Source organism: Dama dama, chromosome 4 (genome assembly GCF_033118175.1).
Source record: "Dama dama isolate Ldn47 chromosome 4, ASM3311817v1, whole genome shotgun sequence".
Lineage (NCBI taxonomy): Eukaryota > Metazoa > Chordata > Mammalia > Artiodactyla > Cervidae > Dama > Dama dama.
Genome location: NC_083684.1, coordinates 65,822,324 through 65,849,651, shown reverse-complemented (window position 1 = coordinate 65,849,651; position 27,328 = coordinate 65,822,324). Strand labels below are relative to the sequence as shown.

At 40.9% G+C, this 27,328-nt stretch overlaps 1 protein-coding gene and 1 pseudogene across 1 annotated transcript; one reads left to right on the top strand and one right to left on the bottom strand.

Annotated features, from left to right (window-relative positions):
• Positions 1-1,790: 1,790 nt before the first annotated feature.
• Positions 1,791-23,691, top strand: LOC133054781 (zinc finger protein 347-like). Its single transcript, XM_061140097.1, has 4 exons — positions 1,791-1,926; positions 6,852-6,934; positions 12,156-12,282; positions 19,478-23,691. The coding sequence occupies exons 2-4, from the start codon at positions 6,920-6,922 to the stop codon at positions 21,472-21,474; spliced, it is 2,139 nt and encodes a 712-aa protein (XP_060996080.1). The 5' UTR covers positions 1,791-1,926; positions 6,852-6,919; the 3' UTR covers positions 21,475-23,691.
• On the bottom strand, positions 10,927-11,372 carry LOC133052405 (ATP synthase F(0) complex subunit C2, mitochondrial-like; annotated as a pseudogene).
• Positions 23,692-27,328: the final 3,637 nt, after the last annotated feature.

The following is a 27,328-nucleotide window of genomic DNA, read 5'->3' as shown; positions in this document are numbered from 1 at the left end:
GTTCATCCATAAATCCCAAATCTTCGGAAGACTGTATTTTTCAGACTTTGTTACCCACATTTGAGAGAACGTTGTTGTTCAGTTGTACAGTCATGTCCGACTCTTTGCAACCCCATGGATGGCAGTATGCCAGGCTTCCCTGTCCTTCATCATCTCCCAGAGCTTGCTCAACCTCATGTCCATTGAGATGATGATGCTATTCAACCATCTCATCCTCTGTTGTCCCTTCCTTCTCCCACTTTCAATCTTTCCCAGCATCAGGGTCTTTTTTAATGAGTCAGCTCTTCACATCAGGTGATCAAAGTATTGGAGCTTCAGCTTCAACATCAACCCTTCCAGTGAATATTCAGGATTGATCTCCTTTAGGATTGACTGGTTTGATCTCCTTGCAGTCCAAGGGACTCTCCAGAGTCTTCTCCAACACCGCAGTTCAAAAGCATCAGTTCTTTACCACTCAGCCTTCTTTATGGTCCAGGTCTCATATCCATACATGACTACTGGAAAAACCGTCGCTTTACTATACAGACCTTTGGGCAAAGTAATGTCTCTCCTTTTTAATATGCTCTCTAGATTTGTCACAGCTTTGGAAAATAAAGACCTAAAATATATTACAACTTGCAAATAGAAAGTGAAAATGTCTAATTATGTTCATACTGAACACATGATCAATTTGAAATTACATTATGGATATTATTTAGTTTAGTGTAATTTCCTAAACAAGTTTTTGGGAAAGATACTTGACAGTCGGGCTTCCCTGGTGGCTCAGACAGCAAAGAATTCGCGTGCAATGCACAAGACCTACGTTCAATCCCTGGGTTATGAAGATCCCCTAGAGGAGGGCATGGCAACCCACTCAAGTATTCTTGCCTGAAGAGTCCCATGGACAGAGGAGCCTGACAGGCCGCGGTCCATGGGGTCACAAAGAATCCGACACACCTGGGCGACAAAGCACTTCCTCCCAAGTATAGGATAGAGCATTGTAAAGAATAATGCAGTTCTCATCAAAAGAAAAAAATGTTTTTTTCCTCCTGTTTTGCTTTCTCTTTTTAGGTTATCTATACAAAATTATGGATGCTAGGTAAGCATTGTGATAATCGTTTCACAGTATACATATCAGTTAATTTTTCTCTGTAGCTTAAACTTACACAATGATATTTGCCATTGTAAGAGTTGCTTGTACAACTCCCTTTATGTCACTGTTTAAAGATTTGGGTTTAGAAAGGGAAATAATTAAAACACGTTGGATAAAAGAAACAATAACACAGTTTATAATCATTTAAAGTGTCTTGCTCTTTTTAAGGCTGTGGTTAGTGACCCAAATGATCACATCCCTCAAGTCCTCCATCTCAGACACCCAGGTACTGACCCTGATTTTGTTGAACTCAGCACTATGCTGAGTTTGCTGTTTTGTAGGGTGTCAGTAGGGAATAGCCCATTTCTACCCAGGGAGAGTTTTGTATTTGTAATATGTAGACTAGTCCCATTCTTGTTTCTTAAAACTGCCCAAGTTCCCAGATCCCTGAATTGCTTCAGCCTCACTAGCGGGATCTGAGCACATGCTGTGACAAACAGCTTTTTATTGAGAATAAACCCTTTTAGTCTTAAGAGGAAGGATCTTGGCTTCTGACATAACTTGAAGCTTTTACCTGAGCAGTGTTATGGACTGCAACTTAATCTTGTCAAGGTAACAGGCCCCGCCCCCTCGGCGTCCCGCCCCTCCCACGACCAGTGCGCACCCGGCCGCTCCCCCCGCCCCTCGTCGGAAGCCGCGGCCGTAATACTGAAAGCCCTTTCACACGGACCCGGAAGTTGGAGCGCGCGGAGCCGAGGTCCCCCAGCGGCGCCTAATGTTCCTTCCTCAAGCCGAGGTCCCCGAGCGGCGCCTAATGTTCCTTCCTTAGGCGTAAGGAAGGCGTTCCTTCCAGGGTAAGTTTGTACAGCACCCCACCCCTCCCGCGCCCCACGCCGGATCACTCGTCCTAAGCGTGTGGGAATTCTCAGCGACCTGAAAACCCTGGCACCTTGTGTTCGGCCCCGAATAAACGCTGCCGCTGCCGTCGCGGCCCAGTTATCTTTTCGTTTGGGTTTTAAGGGTTTCTGAGGCGCTTTCGGCCCTCGGTCCCCGTGGACACCAACTCTGGCGACATATTCCTGCTTAAAACCCTTTTTTACCTCTGGCCTCGCCAGGTAAAGCCCTCTCAGGAGTTGGAGTTGCGCCCCTCCCCGCCGCGTCGCCTTCTCGACCACTGGCGGCAGAGCCCCTCGCCCCTGCTCCCAGCGAGGCCGCGCGCCCTCTCCCCGGCCCTGGGATTCTGGAGAGCCCGCCCCGCTCCTGAGACCCCTTCCCTCGCAGCCCCTCTGTCCTCGTATCTCCTCGGCCGCTCCTTGTGCCCCGCAGGGCCCCCCTTTCCTGTCAGCCCATCCCCTCACCCCGCGTAGGTAGCTGACCTGGGTCCCTTTTTGACTGCTGTGCAAATGAGGAAGGATGGGCTGGATTGACCTGGAACCTTCCAACAGAGCCTCTCTATTCATGATGAAAAAGATTGCTTAGATCCTATTTCTAAGCTGACCTCTTAGAATGTTTCTTGTACCAGTGGATAGATATGTGCAATTCTGTATTTTTAAAATATTTTACTGCAATCTTATAATAAAGAATTACCTGCATGGTATCAGTTTAACCCAACCGTGAAAGAAAAGCTTCTTTTGCTGAGATACATGACAGATGTTCCTGGTGTTAAATGGGATGGGCAATAAGGACAAACCTGGCCCACTTGCCCTTCCCCCTCCCGTTTCATTATTCAGTTATACCCGGTTCTCTTCGCTCAGCTCAGACCTCATAAACAGCTTCTCTCTGGACCTGCAGGAGCCCACTTGTAACATGGAGATGAGAGACTAGACCGGAAACTCTGAGCGTGAGAAGCACTGACCCCTGAAATGATTAGCCAAAGTGGCTGTGTGTCTGTGTGTGGCAGTTCTGGTTTGGAGGGAGTGTCTGGTGGGAACTAGGATTTTAAATAGATCCCAGTCCTCCCTGAATGAAAAACGAAAAGGATAACTGTAGGATGGAGGCAGGATCACAGGCTACGAATGAGATGACTTCTATGAATTAGGCTAAATCTGAAGGGAGATTTTTTTCACCTCCGGACGTTCAGACCTCCACTGGCTTTCATTTGTTCTCGGGTCAGAAGCTTGACTCCTCGCTGTGGCTCCACAGCCCTCTGTCAAACTCAGGGCCCTGTCAGTGTCTCCAGCCTCATCCTGTGAGCTGACTCTTTGCTCATGGTTAAGCCTGTCGTGCTCTCATTTGCCTTTTCTCTGTTTCCAAATACCAAAACCGTTTCTGTCTGACATCGGAGTTTCTCACCTTCACGTCACCCTGGCTCAGGCCCTTTGTCTCCCTTCAAGTCTAGGCTCAGAGAGGTTCCCCATCCGCTCCTAACTGTCTCTCTCATGTTCCCCAGGTTTAGTGCCTCTGTATCAGTTGCCATCAGCAGAGATTCTGGCCCTTCTTCATGGGTTATTTTGAGTCCTTCCTGGTTCCCCTTTTTTTAGGGCTCATAGTGTTCCTCTTCTTCCCAGCGTGGTTGGAGTACCTGATACTGGGAATGTCTTTAGATGACAGGACTATGGGTTGGGCTGAATAATCCTCAGGGAAGACCAAGAGAACAGGGCAGGTGATGAAGATGTTTCCCATGTTCTGGACATTTCAGCTGTAATTGACCTTTACCCCATGTGACTACTTAATTACTCAAAAGAAGAGCCAAGAAATATAGGAAGTCTTGAAAAGCCCTACAGAACTGGTGTCCTCAAGTATTGGGCTAAGATATCCCCATGTTTCGTCTGCTGTGTTTAGTCTGTGGCAGCCCCCAGATCTAAGCTCTGTCCATCCAGGGACCAGTCACCATCGTGGACAGCAGCGTTGCCATCTAGGAGTTCATGTGCTCAGTGTCAGCGATTGTGATTTCAGAGTGCTGAGAATGAGCAGAAATCCAAAACCTAATGGGGCAGGGAGACGCTGCCCCCTCCCCCTCCCCACCAAGAGCTAGAATATCTTCCAAGTAGATGTGGATGGAGAGAATAGGAGATGGTGAGACCTGGAGACCCTTGAATTGAGACTTCCTCATCTCAAATCCCTTTGCAGCTGGACTCCATAATGTTCCCAGGTGGTGGCCGACTTTCCCAGGAGGGCCAGTTTCTTGATTTTCCTCCTGAATGTGAGTGTCCTTTGGGTGGTAGCTGGCGTGCACTCCTCTTGTGATCCCCTTTGCCAAGAAACCCCTATGCACTTTAGTCTTGCTTAGTCCAGTCATGCAGGGAGGAGAGGTAGACAAATGGGGAAAGCGGAGGGAGCCTGGTGGGGTCTGCAGGAGGCTTGTGTCAGCACTTGGGGGCATCAAGGTGAGGCCAGTGAATGGAGTGTGCACCCATCCCAGGTGTAGTTACAGGGGACAAGGGGTGTGTGGATCTGTTGGAAAGGAATGTCTCAGTTCAGGCTGGAGAACCTGGAAGTGGGTTTGTTGGAGATCCTGCATGGAATGGTTTGAGGTGTTAAATGCTTTGGCTCATATTCCCTGGGACAGCAATGCTGAGGCTGACATTTGCCTGCACAGGTTTGATTGGACAATGCGTGACCACACGTGAGCAGCAGTGAAAGATGTGGAATTGGGCCCAGAGAAGTCTTTTCCACTGTTAGAACTGTGGCCTGGGCTGATCCCACAGACACCTGTGCATGCAGGAGGGTGGGAGCCTTGGGCTTGGGCTGGTTCTAGCAGGTGCCCCCATCATCCACTCCACTCCCTGGCTTTTGTTGGCTCTTTAGCAGGCAGGCACTGTAGAGTAACAGGGAACATCTCAGGTCATTGTTTTGTATCAACTTTAGTGTCATTGTGTACTTGGGGTTGCCGGTGAAGAAAGTTTGATGTGCATTTGGAAAGATGCCAGGAGAATCTGGAGTGTTTCCTTGGAAGATGCCGAGGTCTCACTGGGCCCTGTGCATCATTGGAATCATCCCTCTTTTTCATAGTCTTTGAAGATTTCAATGTTTGACCTGGCTCACTCACTGTAAATGAAAATATGTTGTCTTGTGTTTGTGGATCCTTGGGTGCCCTCTTTTGTATTTTGTCTCATGCATGAGTTAGCAGGGCTTGGAATGCTTTGTGTTTGTACAAGAGGGTTCGAGGCTCATTATGGGTTCTGTGGACACTCTGTTGGAGACCATGAAAGTTTGTAAGTTTGTTAGAGTCTGGCTGGGGAATTAGGAGTAGTAAGGTTAAGATCGCAGAATGCTTGTTATAAGGTGGTCCTGCTCGGTAGGGCTGTCTGGGCCGAACCTGAGAAGAGTCATAAAGTCCTGTGACGCAGGGGAAGATGGCTCCGAGAATCAGAGGACAGGGATGCCACACGGATCTGCAGCCCTGAGGCTCATCCTTTAGAAGATGCAGCTGCAACTTTCTTGCTGCTAGGCCAGTGCTAGGTTCTCTGTTATCCACTACTGTCCCTCCCAAAATAAGTAAACATGGAGGCACAGTACAGAAAACACAGAATCTTAACTGCACTGTTGGTGGTAATGTAAATGGTACTGCTGTGTTGGAACAGAACATGGAAGTTCCTTAAGAAATTAACATAGAAGAGGCCTACAGTCTGTCAAACCCATTTCTGACAGATATTCAAGGGAAAAGCGATCAGTTTTTCAGGGATATGTCTGCAGTCTCATGAGTGTGACAATTTGCAGTAGCCAAGGCATAGACACAGGCCAGATGTCTTTTAACAAAAGAATAGGTAACAAAAGTGTGGTGTAGACATATTTATTAAATACTGTATGTTCATGAACTATTTTTTCTCTATATATAAATATAAAAATCAAGGGTCCTGTATTTATGCCAAAATGAATGAACCTAGAGAACATTATGCCAAGTTAAATAAGCCTGACAAAGGAGGACAGATACTGTATGTGGAAACTAGAATTGTCAAACTCATAGAGCCATTGAGTAATAAGGCTGTTACCAGGAGCTGGGTGGAGGGGGAAATGGGGCAGTGTTAGTCAAAGAACAGAGATTTTCAGTTGTAAACTAAGTAAGTTCTGGGGATCTGAGGTAATGCATGCTGCCTGTAGTGTTTCTATATACTTGAAATTCTCCCAGAGAGAAATAATACAGTGTACTCATTGGTGGAACTGTAACTTACTTGACTATAATAATTATTCACTGTATGAATCTCTCACATGATCACTTTGTACACAGTACATTTCTAGCATTTTTGTTAGTTACACCTGAGTAAGGCTGGGAAAGAAAAAGAGAGTTGCGGTGCTTTTCTCCTCTGAATGGTGCTCAGTCCAGGCTTCACATTTCATTGATGAGGCATTTTGCTTACCCATGTCTTGTACCCTCTGACCCGAGATTCCCATTCAGGTAGTTTGTGTTGGTCCACAACACGAGAATGTTTAAGATGCCCCAGTTCATTCCAGTCTGGATCCCTCACTGAGCATCAGGACTGTGAGTCCTCTCATTCCTGAAGGCTGAGGTCTGGGCTGAGGAGGGGGTGCTCTGTTCTGAGTGGGGATGGATCAGGGCCTTCGGTGTGACCTGAAGGAGAATGCCTGGTCAGCGGAGGTGCCCCCAGCTGCTGTGTGCTGAGTCCTCACCAGGAGGGGAGTGTGATCCCAGGGAAAGTGTGGGAAAGTCCTGTGTTGGTCTCTCTGTGGGAGTTGACTGTCCTGCGTCCCTCCTGAGACAGTGGCCACAGGGGACTGTGTGTCCCTCATGGTGAGGGCTTCCCTGTGTGTGTGGTTGGGGCTCAGGAAGGGGATGTGTTGACTCTAAGCATTAAACAGCATGTTTTCACTTTCATGATAGACCTCTGAAGACTTGTGTTGCCTGAGGAAGCCCTGAAGTTGAGGAAGAGGAAAGAAAAGGAGTCAGGCATGGCTCTTTCTCAGGTGAGGTCATATTCAGCCTGTCCTTCCTGAAATGCCCTTCTCTGGACTCGCTAATCGTGTCTGACTCTGGAGTGTCCTGTCTGACTCCTGTACACGCACACTCACCTGAGGCCTTCCCACAGGGCCTGTCGTCTCCACTTAGATCCCATGTCCCCATGACCCGGTGACCTGGCCCTTGTGAGGAGGCTCCCCTGGGCACCGTCCTGGGCCGGGTTTCTCACCCACGGGTTGGAGACGGGGTCTCAGTGCTGTTGGGCAGCACGGATTGCTTAGGGCCCCTCTGGATGTGCTGTCTGCTCTGTCAACCAGGGTAAGGAAACTGCCCATGAAAATCAGGTATTAATATGCACAATAGCTGGTAAAATCTCGAAATCAGATCAATTGAGACTGTCCTTTCCCTTTTGTGTATCTTGACATCCTTGTGAATATACCTTACATATACACAAAGAATTATTTCTGAGTACTGTGTTCTGTTCAGTTGGCTTATTTGTCTGTTTTTATACCAGCACCACATCACCTTGATTACCTTGTAAGAGGTTTTGAAATGGAAAGACCTCCATCTTCCTTCTTCAAGAGTTTTGCTGTTTGCTCTTTGAATAGTTCTGTGACTTTCACCATATTTTATTCTGCTTCTACATAGATTGCCATGGCAGTTTTGATAATGAGTTAATTGGTTGATTGATTCTTTGTGTGGTTATTAAAGAATCTTTTTTGATATAGCATGTTTCTTTTGTAATCTTTATGTTCTTTACCTATGAAACTTTGTCTTTTGGGAAAGAAGATAAATTTACTTCTTTTTCAATTTGCTTATGTTGAACTGTAGTGCAGAGTGTACATCCTTGCCATCTGGACCTCAGAGGAAAAGCTTTCATTCTTTCCCCATTGCTGTGCTCTTTTCATAATGGCATTTCTTATGTTGATGTTGCTATAATTTATTGTTTGTAGCTTGTTGAGTGTTCCATCTTGAAAGGTTGTCAGATTTTTGTCAAATTGTGTTTTCTGCATGGAGATGATCCTGTTTTTTTCCCCTTTATTCTGTTAATGTATTGTGTCATATTAATTGATTTTTGTATGTTGACTTCTCCCCTTATGTGAATAAAATCCACTTGGTCATGGTGTCAGATCTTTTTATTTACTTATTTAAATTATTTTAAGTGAAGGATAATTGCTTTACAGAGGTTGTTGTTTTCTGCCAAATACCAACATGAATCAGCCACAGGTATACATATGTCCCCTCCCTCCCATCTTCCGCCCTATCCCGCCCCTGTAGGTTGTTAGAGAGCCCCTGTTGGAGCTCCGTTAGTCATTCAGCAAATTCCCATTGGCTCTCTACATATGGTAATGTAAGTTTCCAAGTTACTCTCTCCATACATCTCACCCTCTCCTTCCTCCCCTCCCCCCTCCGTCTGTTCTCTCTGTCTGTTTCTCCAGATCTTTTTAATACGTGTTCAAGTTGGTTTGCAAGTATTTTAATTTTGCATGAGTATTCGTCAGGGGTATTGGTTTCTAGTTTTCCTTTCTTGTGTCTTTGGGAGATCAGCAAACTATTAGAATCATGCTTGCTCCATAGAATTAGCAGGATTAGTGGTAATTCTTTTGTAAATGTTTGGTAGAATTTGGTCCTGTATTTGTCTTAGATGTTTGTGACTACTTTTTAAATCTCTCTAGTTACAATGGGCTTCCCTAGTGACTCAAATCATAAAGAATCTGCCTGCAGTGCAGGAGACCCAGGTTCTATCCCTGGGTTGGAAGATTCCCTGGAGAAAGGAATGGTCCAGTATTGTTGTCTGGAGAAATTCCATGGACAGAGGAGCCTTGTGGGCTACAGTCCATGAGGTCACAAAGTGTCAGAACCGACTGAGTGGCTAACACTTTCAGTTTCAGTAGTCTCCATTTTTTAATTTCTTAATAAGTGAAATAGTTTGTATGTTTCTCAGAATTTGCCAATATCTCCTATATTCTGTCATTTATAGACAATATTGGTCATAGTACTTCCTTATCTTTAGAAACTTTCTTTGACCTCAGTTCTAATCACTCCTGTTTCATATCTGTTTTTAGTTGTTCGAATCTTTTTTTCTCTTTTCCTTAGTCTAGGTGGGGGTTTTCCTATCCAGTTTTTTCAAAACATCAACTCTTAGTTTGTTGATGTTTACGTTTTTCTATTTTCTAGTTTATCTCTGGTTTAATCTTCGTTATTTACCTATTTCCTTCTGCTAAACCTCTTTTTAGTTTGTTTCCCATTTTCTGCTTCCTGGAGGTCTAAAAATAGATTTCAGATTTAAGATCTTTTCTCTTTTCTACTGTAAGCATTTAACAGTCAGACTTTCCTTTTAGTAGTCTTCTTTGTGTGTTATAAATTGTGTACTGTTGTCTTTTCGTTTTTATCCATCTATTTAAGATTTTCCATGTGATATTTTCTTAGACCCATTGGTAGTGTAAGAGTAAGTTGTTTAATGTCCACATTTAGGGAATTTTCTTTTTTACTTGTGTTTATTTCATTGTTGTTAGGGAAGACACTTTTATAGTATCAGTCTCTTAAACTTGTTAATTTTGAGCTAACATGTGGTCTCTCATAGAGAATGTTTTATGTGTCCTTGAGATGCATGTGTTTTCATACTTTTGCTGGGCCCTGTGATCTGTACATGCCTGTTCAACTGGAGCGTTGAAATCTTGTACTATTCCTGTGCCACTATTTCTGTCTTCCTTTCCCTTAATGTTTGCTTCATTTTTCTGAGATATCTAATGTTAGGTGTATATATATATTTACTTGTTCCAGCTTTTTGGTAAATTGACCATTTTATCATGATACAATATTTATCTCATTGCACTTGTTTTTTCTTCAGTTTATTTTGTCTGATATAAGTCTCCCCTGCTCTCCTTAGGATGGACTGTGTTTTCCCATCCTTTCCCTTTTCAGCTTTCCATGTCCTTAGGTTAGTGAGTACTACCTGTTTCAACTCTCTGACAAACTCTGTGTCTCTTGCCCTGTGTTTTTCCTCCTGTTACTTCTTCTAGTGGCCCCTGCTCATGCGCATCCTATCCTGGTGAAAGACAGGCACCCTGGACAGCTCCTTTCATGCCACTGTAATTTCAGAAGGAATGTATTGAATGTTTCCTTCCCATCCTGATGTTTCTTGAGATAGTCTTGCTTAATAACTATGTTTTTTTTTCCATATTCTTTGTGTCATGATTTTTATTCTCCAAGAAGTTTTTTTACTTTACTCTTGTGATAATTTTTTTTCATCATAATCTAATGACTCTTCTAATTTCAAATCACTGTTTTATTAATGGAAAAAAAAGGAAAGAAAGTCTTTGGCTTCTATTAGTACCTTGCTATGTAAATTTAAATGAATAAAATTGTATTTGTATTTTTGTATATGGTAATTTTATTATGAATTGAGTTCAAGTATTCTTTTCTTAAAATGTTTTTACCAGTTTTCTAGAATCCTGTTGACAAACTAAATTGAGTACAAAGTATACATTTTTATCTTCTGAAAGATGCTGAAATACATGTGAATAAAAGGATGATATAAAATTGTCCAAAATTCATCAAGAGACAAATCCTCTCCTTTCAGTTAATTTTTTATAGATATATATGCATGCATGTGCAAGTCTGTGGTTTAGATAGAAGACATCATGATTTAAAAACTGCATATTACCTTTTTGTTCAGTTGAAATTATGTTATCAGTATAATCTGTGACCTTGAAATTTACTAAACAATCCTGTTAGTGTTTTAAGTAGTAAGTTGCTAACAGTTGTGTTTCTGTATCCACGTCTATAATGACCTTCATGCCATTCCACATTGTTCACCTTGGACTTTTTTTTTTTCACATTAATACAATATTTATTTGCTTTCCTTCTGTCAAACCCTGAGCGCACCACTGTCCCCAGGCTGCCTGGGGAGTTACAGGAAAGGGAACACACAGGGCAGACACAGGAGAAAGAACTGTGGGAGGTGGAAGCAGCTCCTTCACGTCGTGAGGAAGATGAGCTAGACCACCATCAGGCCAAAGAGCCCCATGGCCTTTGAGAGGGCCAAGCCCAGGGCGCAGACGAGCTGCTGTTTCAGAGAAGGGTTCCTGGGTAGCAGTGATGACGCTCCTGCCCACGGTCCCACCTCCAGCCCTGGACCCAGCCTCCCCTGCTCTGGCACCTCCAGCTCCAGGGCACTTGGCTTCTGTGTCAAAGTCCCTTGAAATGGCACTGGTTTGGAAGCTGCGGCTAGGAATGAGTGAGATGGTCCGGGGACCCGGGGCTGCCACGCTGCCGTGGCCCTCATCGGTCAGTGTCTCCGGTCCTTCACCACCGCGGACAGTGATCACTCAGCAGGCGGGAGGTTCTCCCGATCAGGGAGGGGGTGGAGACGAATTCGGCGCAGGCATCCATTTTCAGGGAATGAAGGCCCGAGGCCTGAGAGCTGCTGCCCCTGCAGAGAAGACAGAGGGACAGGGAGGAGGCTCACCTTGGACTTCTTTCAAGTTTTCTTTAGGAGCCCTCTGTCAAAGGAGTTTTAATGTTCTCCATATTACTTAACTGTTAGATGCTTAAGCTTCAGTTGCTGAGCCCAAGTCTATGAGTTCAGGTGCTTCGTGTAACATTTCTAACCTTCTTGATCTGAGTCGAGTTTCTCAGCGTGTCTGTGACACGGTTTTTCTTCTGTAAGGTGGGAACAGATCGTTCTTCAATGAGCTATTATACTGATGACAGGTTCTTTCCTGTAAAGTACTTATTTAATGTTTAGAGTAATACTACAGTAATTTAGAGCAACAGGAAGCCTTCAGACACTTTTGTTCCTTGCTGCTGTTTTCAACGTCATAACTGAAAATTTTGACCTTTTCATTAAAAGTGCTGTGGACTTCATCATCTCTGAAGACACCACTCATGGTGTACCTCATCTAGATAATGAATTGCACTCACTGGGTAGAATGTAATATCTGACACTTCTGTATAGCCAATACAGTGTTGAGTTTTATTTGTATATAGTTCATGGATTTTGAACAATGATGAAAAATCCATATTAATTGGAGGATCGCATGAGGTTTTATGAAAAAGCATAAGAAATTAAAATCAGAGATCCATATTTTCTCCAGATACCCCTGCATGGATCTGTTAGAACACATACTTCAACCAAGTCCATTCTTACCCCTTATTACCCTTTCTTTTTTGCATGAAAATGAGAACTTTTCATGGCCCTTTTGGTGACACTTGGTTTCATTACAGGAGCAACTAACCTCTGAGGATGTGGCCATTGAATTCACGCAGGAGGAGTGGGAATTCCTGGACCCTGCTCAGAGGGCCTTGTACAGGGATGTGATGCTGGAGACCTACAGGAACCTGCTGTCTGTGGGTGAGGATGACTTGCTTCCAGAGCTGCCCTTGGGTATCTGCATTTTCCCTGTGTGCCCCTTGGGAGGCCCTGATGTCTTTCATCTGAGAGTTCTGGTGACTCGGGCATGACACAGCTTGACAAGGTTAAACTGACCCTCTTCAGATGCTGTATCTGTCTCATGTCACATGTGAGGTTGTCCCAGAGCTTAATTATGTACAAAGCTCACTGGCAAATGTTAAAAGAAAACACTAAAAAACCCGATTTCCTATTTTCTACCTTTGACCTTTGGCTCAGTGTTTAGAAAAATGCACAGCACTTTAGATTTCTTTTTTCTGATTACCCTGAATATCCATTTCTTGTTGTTTTGCTTATTTGTTTACTTTTTTTGGCTGCACCATTCTGCATGTGGGATCTTAGTTCCCTGACTAAGGATCAAACCTGCACCCCCTGCATTGGAAGTGCAGAGTCTTAAGCACAGGATCACCAAGGGAGTCTCAGAATTTCTGTTTCTGAGCTGAATATTATCTCCACATTGGAGCAGGAGAAAAGCTCTGGACAGTGGAGAGTGATGTAAAAATAGCCAAAGATACAATGTATAAAGAAAAAGTATCTCGAAAGGGCTGTTTCTTTCTTTTTAGGAGTGGGACATGCTGGTTGATTGGATCCTCTGTGTTTGTTACTTAGGAAGATGTAAGAAGAGTGGGTAGAGAGATGGTCTTTTTGATGCTAGATCCTACAAGGGGAGCATATGTGAATCTCGCGGGCTCTTAGCTTGCCATCTGTAGGTCGACCGCATGGTCCCATCTCAAGATCCTGTAATGTCTGACCTTCCTGTTGTATTAGTTTTACTCTTGTACTGCTCTAGCCAGTCTGGGATTGTCAACTGTTCCCAATGTTACATTCTGCTTACTTTGTATCATTTTACTTCTTAAATTTCTTTGAAATATATTCCTGAGGGTCTGAAATTTTATCTGGTTTCCTTGCTGTGATAATCCACCTATGTTTAATTGGCCGCCTCTGGTGAGTCTCTGTGGAGTGGATTTACTAGGTAACAGAAAACTGTGATGGAGACACTATTAATATTATTTTCTTGCTCTGTTCAAAGTCACCACTTGAAGCTATCCAGTAGAGTAGTCAGTATCTTACAGGATTATGAGAGAGAAAGTATCACGAGAGCCTGATGCATCTTTCCAGGTTATTTTCTCTCTTTGGAGACTCTGACAAGGGCACCATGACTCTGTTGTTCATGTATATCAAGGACCATATATTTTAGCCTCTGTAAATGGTATGGGAATTTATCCCAGGACAACTTTGTCCCAGTTCACATTCTCATATCTATGAGGCTATTGGCTGCACTGTTGTTCTGTACATTGTAAGTATTTTTTTATTTTATCATTGAGTTCAAATTTCTTTGCTACTCTTAGTGTTTCTGTTTTGTATTTGCAACGCGTTGGATGGTTGATTGGGGAATGGTCCCTACAGTGGAACTGGTGATCAGGCCCTCTTAAAATTCTTTGCATATTCTTTGTACTCATTTACTATGAGATATATGATTTCCACATATTTTCTCTTTTACTGTTGATTGTGTTTTCAAACTCACTGCACTTTAATGGACAGTAGTTTATAATTTTGATATAGTTCACTTTATTAATATCTGGTTTTATTTTGTGGCCTGTGCTTTTGGTGTTATATCTGGTAAATCATTTCTGGGTCCAGTTTCCAGTAACATTTCCTGCACATTTACTTCTAGGGGTTTTATACATTTGGGACTTAGGTTTAGGTCTTTGAACCATGTTGAGTTCACTTTTGTCTTTAGTGTAAGATAATGTTCCAAGTAAATTGTTTTGCTGGTGGGTATTCAGTTTTGTCAACATGTCTTGTTTCATAGACTGCTTCCCCCATTTAGTAGCTTTTACACCCTTGTGAAACATCGTTTGAACATCTCCGCAAGAGGTGTTTCTGTTTTTGTTTTTGTTTTAACCATTCTTTTTAGGTATGCTGCTGCTGCTGCTGCGAAGTCGAGTCAGTTGTGTCCGACTCTGCGACCCCACAGATGGCAGCCCACCAGGCTCCTCTGTCCCTGGGATTCTCCAGGCAAGAACCCTGGAGTGGGTTTCCATTTCCTTCTCCAATGCATGCATGCATGCATGCTAAGTCGCTTCAGTTGTGTCTGACTCTGTGCGACGTCACAGACGGCAGCCCAGCAGGCTCCTCTGTCCCTGGGATTCTCCAGGCAAGAACACTGGAGCGGGTTGCCATTTCCTTCCCCACTTTTTAGGTATAGTTAATTTACAGTGTTGTTTTTCAGTTACACGGCAATTTACAAGATACTTAATATAGTTCCCTGAACTATATCGTAGGTTCTTGTTGTTTATCTGTTTTGTATATATATTAGTTTGTATATATTCAGATTCCTAATTTATCTCTCTCTTTCCTGCCCCCGCCACCATCCTGCACTATCCCCTTTGGTAAGCATAAGTTTGTTTTTTATGCTGGTGAGTTTATTTTGTGAATAAGTTCATTCATATCATTTATTTCAGTTCAAGATATACTATCCTCTATGGCTGATTCATATCAATGTATGACAAAACCCACTGAAATGTTGTGAAGTAATTAGCCTCCAACTAATAAAAAATAAAAAAAAAAATCCAAAAAAAAAAAAAAAAAAGATATACTCTCCTATGATATTTGTCTTTCTCTGTCTGATTTCACTTAGAATACTCCCTCAGTCTATATTGCTGCAAAAGGCGTTAGTTCATTGTGTTTTATGCTGTGGAGGTGGCAACCCACTCCAGTGTTCTTGCCTGGAGAATTTCATGGACAGGGGAGTCTGGTGGGCTGCAGGCCATGGGGTCTTAAAGAGCTACTTTCACTTCACAGTATTCCCTTGTATATATGTAATACATATTCTTTATCCCTTTGTCTGTCAGTGAACATTTAGGTTGCTGCCATGTTTTGTCTGGTATAAACAGTGCTGCTAAAAACATTGGGGTGCATGTATCATTTTGAATTAGTTTTCATCCTTTCTGGATATATGCCCAGGATTGGAATTGCTGTGATAGCTCTATTTTTAGTTCTTTATGGAACCTCCATGCTATTCTCCAAAGTGGCAGTACCAATTTATGTTCCTTCCAACAGTGTAGGAGGGTTCTCTTTCTTCCACACCCTCTCAAGCATTTATTGTTTGTAGACTTTTTGATCGTTGTTATTGTGACCACTGTGAGGTGATTTTGATTTGCATTTCTCTGATAAGTAGAGGCGTCGAACATCGTTTCAGGTGACTGTTGGCCATCTGTTTGTCTCCTTTGGAGAAATATCTGTTTTGATCTTCTGCCCAGTTTTTGATTGGGTTATTTGTTTGTTTGTTTGTTTGTTTGTATTGATATTAAGCTGTATGAACTGTTTGTATATTTGGAAATAAATCCCGTATAGGTAGCATCATTTACATATATAGTCTTCTAGTCCAAAAGTTGTATTTTTGTTCTCTTTTTGGTTTCCTTTGCTTTGCAAAAAGGTTTTAAATTTCATTAGATCTCATTTGTTTGATTTTGCTTTTATTACCATGACTCTAAGAGATAGATCCAAAAAAACTGCTGACATTTATGTCAATGTTTTGCATTTGTTTTCCACTATGAATTTAATAGTATCTGGTCTTGCATTTAGATGTTTAATACATTTTGAGTTTATTTTTGTATGTGGTGTTAAAGAATGTTGTAATTTCATTCTTTTTCATGTAACTATCCATTTATCCCAGCATCACTTATTAAAGAGACTTCTTCATTCAATATTCTTTCCTCCTTTGTTATAGAATAATTGACTATAAGTAAATTGGTTTATTTCTGGGTTTTCTATCCTGTTCCACTGATCTGTGTCCTGTTTTGTGCCGTTATCATATTACTGTGATGACTGTAAGTTTGTGGTTTAGTCTGAGTCAGGGAACATCATTCATTCAGCTCTGTTCTTCCTTCTCAAGATCGTTTTAGATACCAGAGTGTTTTGTATTTTGGTGCAAATTAAATTTTTCTTTGTTTTATGTAATATGTCATTGTTAATTTGATAAGGGTTGCATTGACTATGTAGATTGCCTTGGATAGTATGGTCATTTTGACAGTGTTACTTCTTTCAGTCCAAGAACATGGTATACATTTCCATCTGTCTGTGTCATCTTTGGTATCAGTCATCAGCTTCTTACAGTTTTATGAGTACAGTTCTTTTGACTTTTTAGATAGGTTTATTGCTTAGAATTTTATTGTTTTCTATGAGATGGTGAACGGGATTGTTTGACTAATTTCACTTTCTGATTTATCATTATCAGTGTATAGAAATGCAGCAGTTTTCTATATATTTAATGTCCAAGAAGTTTATTGTGTTCATTGATGAGGTCTAATAGTCATCTGGTGGCATCTTCGGGATTTTCTGTGTGTAGCATCAGAGTGACAGTTTTACTTCTTTTTTATTTTTCTAAACTTCAATTCGTTTTATTTCTTTTTCTTTTCTGATTGTTGTGGCTAGGACTTCCAAAAATATGTTTAATACAAGTGGAAATAGTGAACATTCTTGTCTTATTCATGTTGTTAAGGGGAGTGCTTTCAGTTTTTCCCTGTTGAGTATGATGTTAGCTGTGTGTTTGACATATACAGTCTTAATTATGTTGAGGTACGGTCCATCTGTGCTGACTTTCTGAAGGGTTCTTATCATAAATGGCACTTGAATTTTGTCACAATCTTTTCTGCATCTATTGATGATCATATGGTTTTTAGTCTTCAACTGTTAATGTGGTGTATCATTCTGAATAACTTGTGGATATTGAGAAATCTTGCATCCCTTCTATAAATCCTACTTGATCATGGTTTATGATCCTTTTATGTATTAGAAACTGTTTGAATCTACTCTTTTGAACTCAGGGAAAGTCTAGGAGAATAAAGTCTTTTTCTACAAACGCAAAAGGCTCAGAAAGGCTTTTGTAACTGGGAAGGTCCTCCAGAGTCAGTTTCAATCCCTCCTTTTCTTTGATACTCCTCGATCTTGAGATGAACATGTGTGGAAGAAGAAGCGAAGTAAATGTCCAATAGAGAGGTTAATCCTCCTTGGCAGAGGAACCCAGGTTTAGATAGCCTTTTCCTGGATGTTCCTTCTGATTTCTGCTAATAAGATTCTTACACAATGTCCTGGAATATTGTGTGTGTTTTTCTTGAATATAAGCATTCCATTGGAACTCACAAATTTCACAGTTGGATACCTTACATTGTAAATAGTATTATCCTGCTTTCTCCATATATCACAGTCACTCTTAAAATTTCTTTTGTTTCTGTCCCGTACCCATAGTATAATGCCCATAAACTTGCTGAACCAGTTCTTTTCTTTTCAGGTCAGTATATTAGTTTGTGCTCTCAGTTATTTTCACAAAGACATGCAGTCCCAAGCTGATATCTGACATCAGCCTGTGTACCCTATGCTCCACGCAGGCCCTCTGTTAGTCCTGACCATTCCTTACATAGTACCTTGATACGGATGGAAACATTATTCTTACCTACCGAATCCCTCCACCTTCTACATGCTCTCACTGTAAAGATAATCTTTGGTCATTTATTGAACAAGTTTCTCAGGACATGACCTCAATCACTCTGTGCATCCATGATGACTCACAAACCATTTCGAGATGGGATGGTGAATAATAGTTAAACAGACTACTTCTGTCTTGTATCTTCCTTGGTATTTTCTTTCTAAGTTCCTTGTTGTTGTTTTTTTTTTTTAATATTTTCTAATCTACTCCTTTGGTGGGTAGTCATGTTTACAAATAAGTATTCCCAGTCTGTATGTTCAGATTCATATCCTGGTTCTCTTACCACTTTGTGGGCCAATTAGGTGTGTTTCCTGCTCTGATTAGAGAAAAACATGTTAATTTACCTGAAGCCTTTTAAAGCAAATGAGTGCTGTCCGTTGGCTTACAGTAGTGCATGTTTTATAGTAAATACTCAAAATTTACTTTTGTTTATAAAAGGTAATATCTGTATTCTGTCATGTTCTTTATGATATGGCTTTATCTACATTATATCTTTTTAAAATTTTATTTTTTAATTGGAAGAATAATTACTTTACAGAATTTTGTTTTCTGTCAAACCTCAACTACATTATATCTTGTATGCTTTTCACTTGCAACATTTTTCAGCAATATTGTGTTTGGCCCTAGTCAATAAGTACACAAAGCACTTGCTTTTTATTTATTACATTTTGGTGCCAAAAACCAGGTAATTAAGAAGAGTGCACGGCTAGAGATTAGCCTTCCTTGGTGGCTCAGTGGTAAAGAATTCACCTGCTAATGCAGAAGATGCAGGTTTGATCCCTGAGTCAGGAAGATCCCATGGAGAAGGAAATGGCAACCCACACCATTATTCTTGCCTGGGAAATCCCATGGACAGAGGAGTCCAGTGGGTACAGTCCCCGGGGTTGCAAAGACTCAAACACAACTGAGCAACTGAACAACAACAACATAGGCAGGGATTGCTTTGGTTCTTGGCTGTTAGAAAACTGGTGAATATTTTACGTCTCAGTTTATGTGTCATTTACAGATGATGGTCCTTTAGTGTGTATTCTGCACTACAGCTGACACATACTACTTGTTAACATTGTAAAATGCCTTTCTGTTTGGGTACGTAGATCTACAGCAGATTTAGAAAACTATGTTGTTTCCAAAAAATTGTTTTAGTCATATTCTTCATTTTCTCATTTCTTTTCAATTGTAAACAACCAATTATGAATAGTTAATTATTAATTGGGAAAGCTTGGTTTTGGATTATTTACTGTTAAAATATATAATATATTGTTTAGAATTTATTTGTGTACAGTAAGTATGCAGAATACAACGATAGTGTAATATTTTTCTTTTCAATTTGAGACAACTGTCGATTGATACGTTCCTAGAGGTCCTCATAGAAAAATACTCTGTTTTTGAGAGTGGGCATAAGATTGTCCAGTGTGAGTGCGTTTGGCATATGGTTTTTAAAACTAGGTTACCTTAATGGTGAATTTATGTTATCATGCTTTCTTAAGTTAAGGATTCTATTCCTTTAGTGTTTCTAAAGACTTAAGGTCATCATTGTTGTGTTTCATAACTTGGTGTAAGTATTACTTTTGGTGTAATAGATGTTGAACATGAAACATTTGGTTTTGAATCATTGTCAGCAGGATACCTATGGTTCTTTTTATCTTGTAGATATCTCTCCTACACATGTGATCAAGCATTTACAACCCAAAGTGAACAGTGATAAACGAGAGCCACTCCAAACATTGATGCTGGGAAGACCTGAAAGCTATGAAATCAAACATTTTCATCTTTGGGAAACTCAGGAAAATATGTGTGACTTTGAGTGTCAGGGGAGAGATGACAAAAGAAATTACAAAGGAACACCTGTAAGCCTTGATGGAAATGTGCCTGATGGAAGAGATTCACATGATAGAAAGGATGCAGGAATCAAGCCCTTTGGAAACAGGCTTGGGTTTAACTTTCGGGATAAACTGCAGATACTTCAAACTGGTGGGATAACTTCTGAATATAACGAAGTTGAGAGGTCTGTCAACAACAGTTTCTCATTTTCACCACTTCAGAGAAGTCCTCCTTGTGTCCAAACCAGTGTTTCTAATATATATGGGGATGATTTTATGAATCCTTCAGTAATAACACAAGATCTCAAAGCACACAGGGTAAAACCTTACAAATGTGATGAGTGTGGGAAAGCCTGTCTTAAGGGCTCATGCCTCATTAAACATCAGGCCATCCATATAAGAGAGAAATCACATAAATGTGAAGTATGTGACAAATTGTTTGATCAAAGTTCACAGCTTGCACGTCATTTGAAAATTCATTCTGAAGTGAAATGTTACAAATGTAATGAGTGTGGCAAAACCTTTAATGATAGCTCCACCCTTGCTAGACATAAGATAATCCACTCAGGAGCAAACTTACATAAGTGTGATGTATGCGATAAAATCTTTGGTCAGAACTCATTCCTTGTAAGTCATCGGACTATCCCTGCAAGAAAGAGAAGTTGCCAATGTAATGAGTGCGGCAAAACCTTTGCTGACACCTCAAAGCTCAGGAGACATCAGAAAATTCATACAGGAGAGAAATTATTTAAATGTGATATATGTGACAAAGTCTTCAGCCAAAATGCATACCTTGCTGATCATCAGAGGGTTCATACTGGAGAGAAACCTTACAAATGTAATGTGTGTGGCAAGCACTATAGTCACTCTTCACAGTTCAGAAGGCATAAGAGATTTCATACTGGAGAGAGACCTTACAAATGTGATGAGTGTGGAAAGACCTTTCGTGTAAAGTCAGTCCTTTTAAGTCATCAGACCGTTCATACTGGAGAGAAACCTTACAGTTGTGATGAGTGTGGTAAGGCCTTTCGTGTAAAGTCAGTCCTTTTAAGGCATCAGACACTTCATACTGGTGAGAAACCTTACAGATGTGATGAGTGTGGCAAGGCTTTTCGTGTAAAGTCAGTCCTTTTATATCATCAGACAGTTCATACTGGTGAGAAACCTTACAGATGTGATGAGTGTGGCAAGGCTTTTCGTGTAAAGTCAGTCCTTTTAAGTCATCAGACAGTTCATACTGGTGAGAAACCTTACAGATGTGATGAGTGTGGCAAGACCTTTACTTCCAGCTCACACCTCAGGAGACATGAGAAAATTCATACAGGAAAGAAATCATTTAAATGTGATATATGTGACAAAGTCTTCAGCCGAAATGAATACCTTGCTGGTCATCAGAGGGTTCATACAGGAGAGAAACCTTACAAATGTGATGAGTGTGGCAAGCACTTTAGTCAGCCTTCACAGATTATAAGTCATAAGAGATTTCATACTGGAGAGAAACCTTACAAATGTGATGAGTGTGGCAAAGCCTTTCGTGTAAAGTCAACCCTTTTAAGTCATCAGACAGTTCATACTGGTGAGAAACCTTACAAATGTGATGAGTGTGGAAAAGTCTTCGGTCAAAAACCACATCTTCGCCTTCATTGGAGAATTCATACTGGAGAGAGACCTTACAGATGTAATGAGTGTGGCAAGTTCTTCAGTCGAAATTCACACCTTACAAGTCATCGGAGAATACATATAGAGAAACCTTTCAAATGTTTCGAGTGTGGAAAATCCTTTACTCAGGTCTCAGCACTCTCTAAACATCAGAAAATCCATACATGAAAAAAACTTAGGTGAATGTGGTATATGGTAGAAGTCTTCAAAATTCAAAGTTCAAACTTCACACCCTACTGTTGGTCAGAGAATTCATACTACTGAAGAACCATACAAATGTGATGAGTGTGGCAACCTCTTAGGCTTCATGAGAAAATTCATACTGTATAGAAGCCAGATATATATGTATTTATTAGTCAGGTGTTTAGAACATGAATTCATTCTAGAAAGATTCCTCACCAGTTTCACAAGTGGGAAAAAAAAACAAACAAACCCTGTTCTCACAGCTCCCATCTTGCCAGTAGTATCAGAGTATTTATCCTGTAGAAAACGCACAGCAATGTAATGTGTGTGGCAAGGACCTTACCCAAAAGTCACAAGATAGGAACATAATGGAGCCATACTTCCCAGACTCAATGGTGTGGCAAATCTTTACCTTTTTCACTTTATGTATTCCCTGATGACTTTAGTTCAGGTAGTCAGCAACTGTATTAAGTCCATATTTGAAGAGAAGCTATAGAGATCTTTTCGTGTAAAAGAAACCTGAATTTTAACTCCACAAAAATGATTCTTTGGGACAGTAATCCAGTATCTTTTTCGTCTCCTGGCTTTCTGAATAAAGTCAATATTCCCTGCCCAACAAGTAATCTCTCAGTTTTTTGGCCTGTTGCATGGTGAGCTCTAAGAGCTTGGCTTTGGTAATACATTGATCAAAAGCATTTGCTACATGTGTTTCATGATGGTCTCTGGGAAGGAATCAGTGAGATGAAGGGGCCAACTTCATTAGGTACGATTCATTCAGATCCGTGTTTTCTGGAAAAACACACAGCGTGAATTATGAAATTCAGTAGTGTGTGTGAATTAGGAACAGGGAGGGCAGAAAATAATGTAAACCTAAGACATGACTCATCATGGTCAGTAGCATCTGGAAGCCTTTCCATACATAGTCCAGCCTGTTATAAAACATAATATTCTACAAACTGACCTTGAGAAGAGTAGGCAAGATGTTAAAAGGACTGGGCTTTTCGTAGGAGGAGAGGGACAGTTACCAGGGACCAGTGGTGTGCTAGGAACAATGCATAGGAAAGGGGTCATGTTCTCCATTGGATAGAAATAACTGTTGTATGTATGATTAAAGAAGAGTTACTCTTATCTGTGGAAATTGAAGACAGAGTTGTCCCGGTCTTTGTAGACTGGGACCTGGGGATTGGAGTCAACGAGAAGAGGGACGCAGGGGACCCAAGTCTCGAGTGAGACAAGGGTGCTTTATTTGCAGAAACGCATGGTTATGTATCTTCATACAAGGCAGCTTTAAGGCAGTAAAAAAATTGAGCAGAAACAAAGCCAAGCAAATAATTCTCTTCAAAGGCCCAGGAAGCATTCCATGTTCTGAGTAAGGGGAGCATAACTGAATAGATTACCTTTAAGTAAAAGGTCACTGAAGGGAGTCACTGAAAGGAATCCAAGCAGGTGCCCTTTCTCATGATCTCAGTCCTGAGAACTGCGTGCAGCTCTGCTCTTTCCTGTTTTCCAAGAACTGATAAGGAATAGAGAGTCCTTGAGAAATGGCACACAGAAGAAGAAAATAACATATTGGGTTCCTTAAAGTTGAATGTCCCCTGACAGTTCACCCTTTTTTATTATTTCAGGATTGGGGGTGACTGTTGATACTTTTTGTGGAAAAGGCCCTGACCAATTGAGTTTGTTTAGTTTGAACAATTTTAGTTAAAGGCATTGGTTTATTACAAGTGTAATCACCAGGATGATTATCAGTGTTAATAGTTCCAGATGCAATACTATGTGTAATGCCTTGAAACCATCTTCGAGGGTCTAGCCCAGATAATTGAGCAGCGAGCTGTTCAGCTAAGGTTTCCAAATTGTTGGAAGAGGGAAGACTCTGAGAGAAGGTTTCAAGGATTTCCTTTTGCAGCAATTGTACATGTAAGGAAGCATTGTCATGTATATTTTACAAATGAAATTTGATTTGTTCCGAATTGTAAGCACTATGGTTGAACCGAAGAGGAGTGATACAAAATTGAGTCGAATTCCAATCAATTTAATAATACTTGTTTTTGTGAATCTATTAATTGATCTCCAGCCCATTGGATGGCTGTTTTTAATTCCTGAATTTTATCTTGAAGTTTTTCGTCTATCTGAACCTGAGTGACCCATATAGTATGAGCATCTTTAGTCCAATTTTGAATAAAGTTTTGTCTTTGATTTGAAGTTTGTAAAGCAATGTCTGTGACAGTAGCAGTGATGCCAATGGCTATCAACCCCAAAATGCCAAGAATCAACCATCTCGTTGCAGTAATTTAGTGAGTAACTGGGAGGCAGGTCTTGCCATCGGACCCTCTTTCCAGGGCTATTGGCGATCTCCTGGCAACCACAGACTACATCGAGATCAAAAATCAAAAGGGATTTTTTAGAGAAATAGAGAAATTAAGACAAGTATACCATTTGCAGTCTATATAAGCCTCAGAACATAAAGTCTTATTAAAATTTAAGTTTCCTATGGCTACAACAAAAGGAAGGGGAACACAAGCTTGTATAAAATATGAATGATTATAATGGAAGGAATAGTTACTATGACTATGACCAGTCCAAGTTCCAAGTTTTTCAGTGTTTGTAGCAAGTTTCCAGATGTCCCATTGTTCAGGCCCAGTTCGTTTAGTGAGGCTGTTTTGTGGGCGAGGAGGTGCCATTCCGCTGTAAAGCCAGCCAAGGAGTCTTTTGTCGTGGAAGTGTTCCATTGAACTGTTGGTAATCTTCCATGTTAGTTGAGTAACATAATCACACATAGTACTGTTAATATCATCTGAGCAGTTAGATAACCACATACCATAGGGTCCCTAATCAACAATGGTGTAACTGGCCACAAACATTAATTTCCATGCTTTAGCTTGACATGTATCTCAAAAACTCCTTAAATATACTCAAGGAGTATATTTAAAATCCTTATAAGTAAATCCCTTCCAACTTTTGTCCTTTTCCTAGAGTTTTGGTAGTATTGACATGGTTCTCATAAGAGGATAGGGCAGTAAACAGTCTAAACAATGTATGGAAGTTCTTTTTTCGAGGCAGGATGAAAGCCCTCGTTTGTCGACTAACATTAATACATAATTCTGCTGGGCCCATTCATGAAGGAAGGACTTGATAGCCTAGAGAAATGTTAATTAATCTTCCTTCTTCCTCAGTCTGAGAGCACCCCTCCAAACTCCAAGGAGGAGGCGTATGTACTGAGTCTTTAGTGGATACAATCGGTCCTATATCTGTCTGTTCTACAACCTGCAATAAAGGGGGATTAGGTATATAAGCCCAATAAGTGTGATTAATCAAGTCAGCCTGAGCGGGGGAAGCAAAAGCAAGCATAGCGACAAAAATATTTTCTGGATTCCGAGGCATTCCCTGTTGAGAAACCAGATTTTCAGCTTGATTAATAAGGGTTTTTATCTGTCCCCAAGTGGGGAGGTCATAAGTTCAATTACCTCGAATGCAGCATTTGTTGGAAATTTATAAAGTTGCCTTGGCTTCTACTGGAAACTCCTTCTCCTGGTGATTTTGCTGTTTCTTCTCTATCTTGAATGCCGGTGGCTTCCCTGGGGCAGATCTTCCGAAGAGGGAGCCAGCTGATTTCTTTGGGTCCATCTGGAGAAATACAAGCATACCCCTTTCCTTGTAATATTAATTTTCCAGATTCCCATTGTTGAGTCAACCCGCCTTGATACCAGATGGGCAGAGGAAGGGAGGTATCCTTCAATGCCTCAAAATCTTTTTCTGCTTTTATCAAAATATCCCCTGCGGTAAGTTTAAAAAATTTAAAACAAATAAAGCTGTATTAACAATAGTTGTAGGATTAAAGGATATATTGCATTGCAATCTGTTGGGGTCCTTTAATGGACCGGAATCTGGCGGTCCGGAGTCAACAATAAGAAAGTGAAAGTGAGAGAAAGAAAGACACGCGGACCCAAGCTCTGATGGAGCTAAGGTGCTTTAATGATCTTTCTGTGAGTATATATAGGCTATTGTACAAGAAATTTCTTTCGATGATGATAAAGATCATAAAGCCAAAGGTACAGCAACCCTTAACAAGGGAACAAGGGATTAATAATGGTCACAAGGTCAGGAGACAATCCATATCTCAAGAAAGAGGATCGAGACTGAGCAGTTTTGTCATAAGGAGAATGTTTACTGAAGGAGATTCAAACCTGTCTCATTCTATGACTTCAGACCTGGGAGCGGCATGCCTTTCCACTGGTTTCTGAGAACAGAAACTGATAAGGAACAGGATTTAGGAGAAACAGCACGTAGGAATCCTCCTGTTCAACATTCACTGACAATTCCCCCTTATTTATTTACAATATTTGTTAAAAAGAGTTCTGACCACTTGAGTTTCTTTTAACAATTTTTGCATGAAGGCAATGGTAAACAACAAATAGAATCATCAAGACAATCACCCAGATTACAGTTCCAGACCTGATGCTGTGAGTAATGCTTTAAAACTATCCGCGTGCCTCTAGCCCAGATAATTGATCAGCTAGTTGTTCAGCTAAAGTTTCCAAATTAGTGGAAGAGGGCAGATTTTTAGAAAAGGTTTCAAAGATTTCTTTTTGTAATACTTGTACATTTAGAGAGGAATTATCATGTATGTTTTGTAAATGAAATTTGATTGGTTCCCAGTTGTAGGTACTATTATTGAATTGAACAGGAGTAACACAAAATTGAGTAGAATTCCAATCACATTTTAGTATCACCTGTTGTTGTACATCTATTGATTGATCTCCAACCCATTTGATGGCTGTTTTTAGTTCCTGTATTTCATCTTGAATATCCTCATCTCTCTGAGCCTGAGTGGCCCACATAGTATGAGCATCTTTAGTCCAATTTTGGATAAAGTTATGTTTGAATTGAGGTTTGTAAAGCAACGCCAGTGACGGCAGCAGTGGTGCAAATAGCTATTAATCCCAGAATGCCAAGAATCAGCCATCTGATGAATCGTTTAGATCGCCGGAGCAGTTTAGTAAGTAACCAGGAAGCAAGTCCAGCCATGGGACCTTCTTCCCAGGGCCACTGGAGATTGATTGGTAACCACAGACTACGTCAAGATCGAAGAATCAAAAGGGATTCATTTCTTAAGGAAAGAGAAGAGATAAGTATATAATTTGCAATTTATACAAGTTACGGAATGTAAAGTCTTACTGAATTGTAAACTTCCTATAGCTAGAATACAAGGAAGGGGAACATAAGCTTGTATGACATATGATTGATTATAACGAAAGAAATAGTTTCTGTGACTACGATTGGTCCCTGTGAAATGTCCAGTCCAAGTCCCAAGTTCTTGGGAGCTCACAGCAAGTTTCCAGATGTCCCATTGTTCAGGCCCAATCTGTTTATCGAGGACGATTGGAGGACGAGGGGGTGGCATCCCACCGTCAAGCCACCCAAGAAGTCCTTTGTCATGATGATGTTCCATTGCAGTGTTAGTAACCTGTGGTACTTGAGTAGCATAATCACACACAGTGCTGTTAATATCATCTGAGCAGTTAGATAACCACATACCATGGGGTCCCCAATTGACAATTGTATGGTTAGCCACAGACATTAATTTTCCTGATTTGGCCTGACATTTGTCCCAACGAATCAGAGCATATTTAAAGTTCTTATTAGTAAACCCTTTGCATGGTGTTGTTCTTTGTTCATTCCCTAACTCTTTCCCTAAAGTTTCAGTGGTATAAACATGGTTCACAGACAAAGAAAGGGCAGTAAATAATCTAAGCATCGTCCTAAAGTCCTCTTTTGGAGGCAGGGCAAAAGCCCAAGTTTTTCGACTAACGTTAATGCATAATTTTGCTGGGCCCATACA